The sequence below is a fragment of the Oryza brachyantha genome, chromosome 3 (assembly GCF_000231095.2).
Source record: "Oryza brachyantha chromosome 3, ObraRS2, whole genome shotgun sequence".
In the NCBI taxonomy this organism is placed as follows: domain Eukaryota; kingdom Viridiplantae; phylum Streptophyta; class Magnoliopsida; order Poales; family Poaceae; genus Oryza; species Oryza brachyantha.
Window position 1 is genome coordinate 21,064,131 of NC_023165.2, and position 9,485 is coordinate 21,073,615.

At 40.2% G+C, this 9,485-nt stretch overlaps 1 protein-coding gene across 1 annotated transcript; it reads left to right on the forward strand.

The window, feature by feature from the left end:
• The first annotated feature begins 1,682 nt into the window (after positions 1-1,682).
• Positions 1,683-6,110, forward strand: LOC102700224 (3-isopropylmalate dehydrogenase 2, chloroplastic-like). The gene is made up of 11 exons (XM_006650303.3): positions 1,683-2,130; positions 2,224-2,353; positions 2,481-2,592; positions 3,529-3,604; positions 3,714-3,802; positions 4,072-4,158; positions 4,496-4,612; positions 4,696-4,803; positions 4,904-4,957; positions 5,060-5,212; positions 5,617-6,110. Exons 1-11 carry the CDS (start codon positions 1,923-1,925, stop codon positions 5,695-5,697), a joined length of 1,215 nt encoding a protein of 404 aa, XP_006650366.2. The 5' UTR covers positions 1,683-1,922; the 3' UTR covers positions 5,698-6,110.
• The last annotated feature ends 3,375 nt before the right edge of the window (positions 6,111-9,485 follow it).

Genomic DNA, 9,485 nt, shown 5'->3' on the forward strand with positions numbered 1-9,485 from the left:
TTCTCATAATTTAAGCCTATAATGCTATTGCCGATTAAACCCTAATGGTCTTCGTAGAAGATGTGCCCGTCGATCTTTGTGATAACTTCATCGATCGGAAGATATACTAGTTAGTTTTCTTGGAGTGAAACGTGCTCGTTCAGTTTAGGTCCTAAACTACACACATGCACTCGTATTTAAAACGGATTATTCTTTTTAATCGCAAGCTTCTTAGTACCAGAGACGCCAAGATAAGTTATGTGCATGTTCATAGTCATCTGTGTGCATGTTTATTATACCAACGCGTACTATGCTTAGGGTTCGTGTTATCACGATTATGGTTGTGCTAATAGTTCAAAGCCACCGGGACGGGACTTCAATAAGTCATGGTATGGTTTGAATATTTTTGACAAAATTAATAAAAGAATTAAAAAATCTTGGTGATATATCGTGTCGTGTGCTTGTCGCACTCAAATTTGTGATTATCGATATTAATAGTGCCATTGGGATTACCCATATATATATATATATATATATATATATATATATATATATATATATATATTGATTATCGAGACTGTGAAAATCATCATGATTATCGCTAGGAATATCACGATAATAGTCGGATACCGCATGAGTTTCCTTCCAAAACCATGACAGTTTCATTTAAATTTTCTAATTTAAATTTACATAATTTCTGAAGGGATAATCGCGATCTATTGCCACCTCGGTTTCGGCCTAAAAATGATATTACCAACCACGACCGTGCTTCAGAGGTAAGGAAAAAACAAAGACAAGTAGCCTTGTTGCGGCGGGAGAAACGCCGAAACTGCTTGGGGAGAGAAATTTGCTATTATGCCATTGTCAAATGTGGGTTTCAACTCTTATGCCACTCTGGATTTGGATTTCTCTAAAATGCCATTATCAAACGATTGCAATCTTTTTTGCCATTTTCTCATTTTGCTCCAAATCTAAAATGATTTTCCTCATTTTAGTTTTATTTATGACCGTTTTGCCCCGTGACATAAACAATGATCAACAAAATACGCTAGCAATGATCGACATAAGCACCTAAATTTCATAGTTGATAATCTCAAGCCTATATCACCAGTGCACTTTTATTATCCAAACACTTGCACTAACAATTCTTCCTACAAAGAGCTAAGCTCTTACCAGATAAAGATCGTAGCTACTGACCCGATTAACACCCTACAAGAGACGGCGAGCATCCGCATTTGGAGCAGCATGAGGTTAACTTTTTTCGCAGCCTAGATACATAGCATGAGCACATGTAGTCGCCCATTAGCCTCCATCTCCTAGAAGAAAGTGATGGGCTTGATGTCACGACGCAGCAATAGGGAGACCGTGAAGGGGAACACGAACGTCACCACCATTGCACGGTCACGGCCGACCCCACACCGACAGGCACCGTGGCGAGGTGGGCCCCTCTGAGGAGCGTGAGGGAGCTGTTGATCTATAGCATGGCGCGATAGACATGTCGAGCTCTTAGAGGCAAAATGGTTAAAAATATAATTAAAAAGAGGAAAACTGTTTTAGAATTAGAGAAAAAAGAGAAAGTGACAAAAGAATGGATCACACTCGTTTGATAAATAGCATTTTAGCGAAATCCAAATTTACGGTGGCATAGAGTCGTAACCCACCTTTTGACAACGGCGTAACAGTAGTAGCAAATTTCTGGCTTGGGGACGGAGGAAGACGGTGCTCCAACTACGCCTATCGAAGCAATTCTTCTCTCGCTCCGGTGCGAGGGCGCGCTCTCAGCACGCCGCAGCTCCGCTCCGGCAAGGCGGCCGCCCACCGTCCACCGCCCGGTGGTTTTCCACGGCCACACCCACTTCACGACGGAGCTACCGGTTTAAAATGCCTTTTAGCTAGCAAAGCGAGCCCAAGCCCACCACACTGAGAAAAAAAATTAAAAAAAAATGCATGTGCAAGCTAATCCCCTCATCAAAACCCTAGCCTTGTCGCCCCGGCGGCGGCTGGCGGCGCCGCCGCGGCGCCCGACGGCGGCCGTCCGCTGCTCCGCGGCGAAGAGGAGCTACAACGTCACGCTCCTCCCCGGGGATGGCATCGGCCCTGAGGTGGTCGCCGTCGCCAAGGACGTCCTCTCCCTCGCCGGCGCTCTGGAAGGCAGGCCTAAATTGTTCTCTCGAGGTTCTGTGCGTTAGTCCCGATCGCTGGCAGTGGTGTGACCCCCCTCCCCTTGTTTTCCTTCCGCCACAGGCGTCGAGTTCCGGTTCCAGGAGAAGCTGATGGGCGGCGCGGCGCTGGACGCGTACGGCGTGCCGCTCCCCGAGGAGACGCTTACGGCGGCGCAGGCGTCGGACGCTGTCCTCCTCGGCGCTATTGGGGGGTGAGCGGGTTTACTCGAGTAGAAATGTAGATGCAAGCAGTGGTAACAGCAGAGAATTGCTTTCGTGTGGGTCAGAATTCCGAGGTCTGAGAGAGTTGGATAATGGATACAATGCTGTGCTTTGCAGGTATAAGTGGGATAACAATGAGAAGCACCTCAAGCCAGAGACTGGGTTGCTCCAAATTCGTGCTGGGCTTGGCGTCTTTGCTAATCTAAGGCCAGCGGCAGTTTTGCCTCAGGTATACCAAGTTTCGACCTTAGTACAATACAACTCACTTGACCACAATTCTTTGTTTGAACAACTGTCTTAAGTTGCTTGGGCTTTCTTGAACTGAAAGGATAGTGTCGTATCTCCTTGAATAATTTGTACCAGTTGCCAATTTTGAACAATCCAAGCAAATCCAAGCAATGAAGGATCTAGGATGAATATACCGAGTGCTGTACTTATACATTCAAGGTTGTAACTACAGTAGTTTATGCAGTGCCTCTATTAATAGATAGGGAAAACTATGTCAGTAACCTTCAAGCATCCACGTTTAGAAAATATCATTTCAAATGGGGCTTTCCTGAAAATGACATTGCACCGTGAAGGTTAAAATGACTGTTACTTTCCGTCGTAGTGTTTAGTAATTGACAGTAGCTAGAAATGGGCGTGGAAGTGATGTCTCATTCATTCAGAAGCTATGATGGGATATTCCAAGATTTTTTTTTTTTTGCCTGATGCAATGTCATTTTGAAGTTAACTTCAGTTGCAATGCCATTCCATTTTCCAAATACACATGCTTATGTAATAATGCTCGCTCAGTTTTCTCTAGTATTCCCTTCATATTAATATAGGTTGTCTGCCAATTACGTAATGTTTTTTTACAAACCACAAAAGATATTATAATTTGCATTTTTAAATTGTGGCCCATGATGGATGTACATGTACCTATATAGTTATACCAATTTCATGTAGGCAATCTAGATTTTTTGGGAAAAAAAAGGTAATGGTCAAAATAATACTGTTTGACTACATTTAATCTAGGACAGCATATATTTAGCAACGGAGGAAGCAGTTAATGTGAAACTTTTTTTTTTGTGTTCATGTACTAATTATGCTGCCCCTATATGCAATTAGAATTCAAGAGTACTATCTGGAGTTACCTTTTCCTATGATCTAATAATTTCTTTAGTTAGTAGATGCATCTACTTTGAAAAAAGAGGTAGCTGAAGGAGTCGACATCATGGTTGTTAGAGAGCTTACAGGAGGTAATATTAATACATTATGATGGACCACAGAGTCTTCTCCTCCATATTTCCACGTGCATCCTGATGAAACTTGTAAGTGCGAAATGTAATTTGCTCCTTATCCTGGTAGGAATATACTTTGGTCAACCTAGGGGTTTTGGAACCAACAACAAAGGAGAGAACACTGGGTTCAACACTGAAGTATACTCAGCTTCTGAGGTAATACCACCCTTTCGTTAGATATGTTAGTACTGTTAGCACCTTTTTCCACAGAAAAGATATTTCTTGAACAAGTGATTATCTCATGCAGGCACACGGTGCCAGAAATTTTCATGGTTGAACTTGACCACATTCTTTTTCAACACTTACTTTCTCGCAAATGTCTGTTGGGTGTGATTTATAATACTTTTTACATTATTTTTTTTTTACTCAGAATGCATTCACGTACAGCAATTTTATGTGTTCATGAAAGTCTGCTTGATCCCCAGGTCGATCGAATTGCACGTGTTGCATTTGAGGTTGCTCGCAAGCGAAGAGGGAAACTTTGCTCGGTAGACAAAGCAAATGTGCTTGAGGTACTTCATGATATGTTTATGTTGCCAAACTTCTTATTGGTGTATATGTTGTATGGAAGTATTTCTTGATCCTTTCTGTTTGAATTGATTCTTAAACTGAAACATAGCCTCTGTAACACCCATATAGCATAGCATGGTTTTTGTATGATTGCGAGATAAAAAGTATTGTTGAAACACAGATTTGGTGTTTCCATCTTGGATATTTAATTGTTTCACCTACCGTTACTTGTTGTTTTTCTAACACTAATTAATCTCACGAAAGTTTAAAAAGATCTATTTTTGATATATTGTTTCTGCACATGGTTAGCATGACCATTTCAATGTTATATTACTGTAGGCGTCTATGCTTTGGAGAAAACGGGTGACATCATTAGCCTCTGAATTCCCTGACATTGAGCTTTCCCACATGTATGTTGATAATGCTGCAATGCAGCTTATTAGGAATCCTAAACAGGTTTGTTTCTTTTATATTTAACTTGTATCTTCCTGGGAAATGTGAGCATTTGTTGACCTACTGAATTTCCTGCGCTGTTGCAGTTTGACACAATTGTGACCAACAATATTTTTGGTGACATATTGTCTGATGAAGCATCAATGCTTACTGGAAGCATCGGAATGCTCCCGTCTGCCAGTGTTGGTGAATCGGTAATACATGACTCCAGAAGTCATCTTCACTGTTTAGACACTTTGATCTTGATGAAAATGATAGGTACACTCCTGCTAAGTATCCTCTTTTTGTATGCAGGGTCCTGGTCTTTTTGAGCCTATTCATGGCTCTGCACCTGACATTGCTGGGCAGGTTGAGATGACTTCAAACTTTGAAAAATATTGTTGGACACTACATTGCCTCTTAATATACAGCTTTATTTGAAATTTTGCTTTATTTACTACTGATATGCAGGATAAGGCAAATCCATTAGCTACAATTCTTAGCACTGCCATGCTATTGCGGTATGGCCTTGGAGAAGAAAATGCTGCAAAGAGGGTTGAAGCTGCAGTTACAGAAACACTAAACAATGGGTTCCGAACTGGGGACATATATTCTCCTGGAACGGTAAGACTCATTTGTTATGCATTCATCAATGATACAATGTTTGTATTTGTCAAAGCCCTGTTGAAAGAATAGTTCAAATATTCAATGACTAGTTGCTATCTGCTACTTTTCTGCCAAACCATAGGTTTAGTGCTTATTAGCTTTATATAGTCTTTTGTGTACAAAATAGTTTTTGGTCACCTAGGGATAATCATTTATACAGTGAGCATGTAAGAAAGGCGTCATGCATGAATGCTGGGACTAATATCTTCAAGCTTATCTGTAGTGTAGATAAAAATATCAATTTCTTTAAGCTTGTGCTGTAGCATCTCAAACTTGTTAACCACGCCACTTTTTCCAGAGTGGTAGTTGCTTAATGCCAATTATATATTCTCCCTTTTTGAAAACTTATCCTTTTCAAGCAGACATTGGTTGGATGCAAACGGATGGGAGAGGAAGTCTTGAAGACTGTGGAGTCGCAGAGCGCGGTTGCTGTAAACTCATAGCTTTTGGTATTTTCAGCTGTGTCCCTATGATTGTGATGGTTGAAAGCACATCAGAGTTTGAAATAGCCAAGGAATCACACTGATGCCAGACTGCGTTATGCTTTTCGCCTGCACTTGTGTCATTCTGGAACTCATCGCATGAGTTGCCTCTTTTCCCTTTTCTTGCCTATCGGTCTCTTTTTGTACCTTGAATTTTGTCCATGGTGATGGACTGATGGTAGACTTAAATTGTCTAGCCTAATAACAATAAAATGTGGTTGTTTCCCTTTACCGAGCTGAACAAGAATTGGGGTGTGTAACTGGACATTGGTTGGCTATATTATTCCCGTGCTTTGTTCATGTTACACTGTTGCAGTATTTGCTGATGTCTTACAAAATAAATAATGTGCAGACCTGTTCAGTTGGCCCTGTGCTAACCTTTCCCAATGCTCCTGATCCTCTGAGGCACTGATATTGTACCAATGCTTTCACCAACGGAATCTCTTTGGAGCACAGGTGTGTATGCCATGCCTGTTTCCTGTATTCAAAGGTTCCAACTAATCAACTATTGCCTCCATGACCCAAGAATTTTTTTTTTTTATCTCTTCTTCCTTTTCGTTGATCATTCTTAGCTGGGGTCTGCATGCTAGCCTTGTTTGATTGGCTCTGGCTGACACTTGTATGCTGTGAGGCAGCATAGTTGTTCACTGGTGAAACCGATTCAACATCCCTGCATTTTATTTTTCTTCCTAGAAAGAGATTATTCAGACTTGTTGAGCTCATGGCACCCTTTTGTCTCTGTGTCTTGAATGAAATACTAGTGGCTGGCTCGTTGGTAGAAGATCATTGCTACGTCTTTTTGCCCGCGAGGTTGACAAAACAGGTGCCTCGACGGTGACATCCAAGCAGAAACGTTTCATTTCAGCAGCTGGCTGAACTCTTTTTATGCTTGCTGATGCTTTTGCTGACCGTGCTGTGCATCACCTACAAACACACACATTCAGGTTCATCAATTGCTTCAGAATCGTGCATGGCTTCGTAGTAAGATCCTGCTAAGGGCTCATTCGGATCTAAGGTATTTTGAAGGATTCCTGAAGGAAGACTTTAGACAGGAAATATTTCCTATCCCTTCATTCTGCTCAACCAAATTGATCACAGGAATATCAAAGGGATATTTCCTTTGCTACAATTCCTAGAAAAAAAGTACAGGAAGACAAAAATCCACTCGAACCTCATGGTTTCAATTCCTGTGCACGAAGACCGATGAAAATCATGATTTCAGCTCCATCAATAAGTGATGCTCTATCGGCTAAGCCTAATCTGCCAGCTAGTTGCATGCTTTAACTCTAATTGCACTAATTAAAATTGTGATATTTTTTCATTCCTTTGTTTTACAATCCGAACAAGCCCTCAATCTGTAATCCTCTGTTTTTTAATCCTTTGTTTTACACGTACATTTCTTTTCTTTTCCTATATTTTTTCTATCCTGCGTTTTCATGTTCACACCTGTTAACCGAATAAGCCCTAAAAGAAAAATCACATGTTCCGGAGGAACTAATAAAAGGTTTTTCGGCCTGAACTGGTATTTCAAGTACCAAAACTCACTGCAGCAAAAGGAGTAAACACAAAAATGAATCCAGGCAGGGGATGCACTGCCTCTCGCCACGCATGGAATCGGGTTGGACCAAAAACCTTAAAAGGATACGTACATACACGCGTACGTGTCGTCGTCTCGCGTGTCAATTGTCGTCCACCAACCCCCGGAGGTAGGAGCACCAAACATCATGGGTGTTGCTTTCTTCAGTTCTTCTCCATGGTGGGACCCACCCACAGTGCAAGTGGGTACATCATACATTCATACTATATATCCCATAACCAAACTCTTATTAATTGAGATTCTGAATTTTCACCGTAATTGCAAGTGAGATATATGGTTCTGTTCTTTTTTTGGTTGGTGAAGGATGACACACAAGAGATTATATAATTTTTTTGATAGTTTTTTGATAGTATAAATAATTGAATTAATCGCTATAAAGTTGAAGATTTACTCAAGTTAGTTAAGATGATGAACGTATGTATAGAATATTTTTTAAATACAATTTAGCAGGTTAAAAAACACGTACGCAAAAACATAAGAAAAAAGCTGAAAATAATCGGATGCAAAGAACACAGTTATAGTAGGAGCCAACAAGGTTGCCTATTGTCACCATCAAGCTATGCAATCTAATAGATCTGCTTGTTGAATATTGTAGCTACAAATTTACTATATCTGTTCTAAAACACGTCCCTTAATAAATTAAGAATGGACGAAGGTACAAGAGTACACATAGATAAAATGAAAAAAATAAGAGAAGCGTTGGATAGGATAAATAGATAAAGAGTACTGTAAATAATACTAAAAATGATAATATTTTGGTATAATAGTATGCCCGGCATGATACAGTACTCAGCTTGGTAGAGCCAACGGCAACGTCAAGCTCAACTTCTATAGCAGTTTTGACGGTAAAGTGCACCCAATGGCGCCGAGCTCAAATGACTGCCCTACCTGTCCTTTTGCCGATCAAGTTGCTTGTATTATCATAAAACCGTGCTATAGTTTTATTTCTCCTTTTATTTTACAAAGTTCACTATAGCAATTGATTTCGGTCACTTGGTTTTGATCGAAATGGTGTACGTGCTTTTCCATGATTAGGGCAAGAAAAACCTTTCAACGCCATGAATGCTTTTCTTGAGTGTGATGTAAGCCAGATCGGAGAAAAGGTAGCTAAAGAGAGCTGTCACGGTAGGTGAGCAGCAGGAGCTACTCCACTTGGGATGGTTGGGATGTCGATCGGAGGCTCACAAATCGCAATTTCACGTATATTATAACTTAAACTAAACGTCATTAATCATCGCTATCATCTATACTAAACAGGGTTCCACACAACACTTTAATCCCCACCACTCCTGCCCCTCCACATTATTTGGATGGATTTAATTAGATATTTTTGCACTAACTAAAGTTCCATAATTAGGACTGGTTTAATTATCATGCACAAGCATCAGCTGCTAGCTGTAAAATTTTTGGTTTGTGGAGAGGTGGTTAAGAACCAGCCTCCACTCACTCAACTTGTCCGATTATTTTTATATCTATATGGATTTGGTGCTGACGCGCCATGTTTTCTTTGCTCATATTAAGAATAGTCAATAACTATTTCTTATTTACGACTAACTCTAGAATTTGTATAATGATTGATTGATTGATTCTGCACTATTTGGAGATAACAGAAGCAGAATGAGAGCTGACTCCGGTGCATTTTACTGGTAGTAGAATTTAATCCATACGTTGATCTATTTTTATCGGACGGTTGTGGTTAAATTATAGTACCAATAATATTAGATGTACTAAAAATTTGAAGGGGTAATATTGTCCTTTTTACTATGATTTTTATTGTATAAAAATTACAAAATAATGCTAATCAAGTACTAATTAACAAAGTAAAAAAATATTCTTTTTCTACTGGTTGTATAATACTACAAATGCACAGGAGAGTTGCCCGAGCAGAATACATCAAATTTTGCCCCCAGCTGTACTGAGTACTGACCACATCATATTCCTTCCATAGCAATATAGAACAGACAGGAGCAAACCCAACGGGGGTTTGTAGTATGTACTAACATGACAAAAACTGAAAAAGGCTTCAAGCATCACCTACGAATCGGTGACCTAAATATGAAATGGGTGTCAAGTTTACAATACTCAAGAAATTAAGTGTACAATAACTGATATGGCATGTTATGCACGCCCATGGTACGATGTTTCACCCTCA

Excerpts from the sequence above, each read along its gene's own strand:
- LOC102700224 (XM_006650303.3), top strand. The coding sequence starts at position 1,923 with ATGCATGTGCAAGCTAATCCCCTCATCAAAACCCTAGCCTTGTCGCCC. Across the intron at positions 2,131-2,223 it reads CCTCGCCGGCGCTCTGGAAG|GCGTCGAGTTCCGGTTCCAG; the intron begins GCAGGCCTAAAT and ends CTTCCGCCACAG. Across the intron at positions 4,613-4,695 it reads TTATTAGGAATCCTAAACAG|TTTGACACAATTGTGACCAA; the intron begins GTTTGTTTCTTT and ends GCGCTGTTGCAG.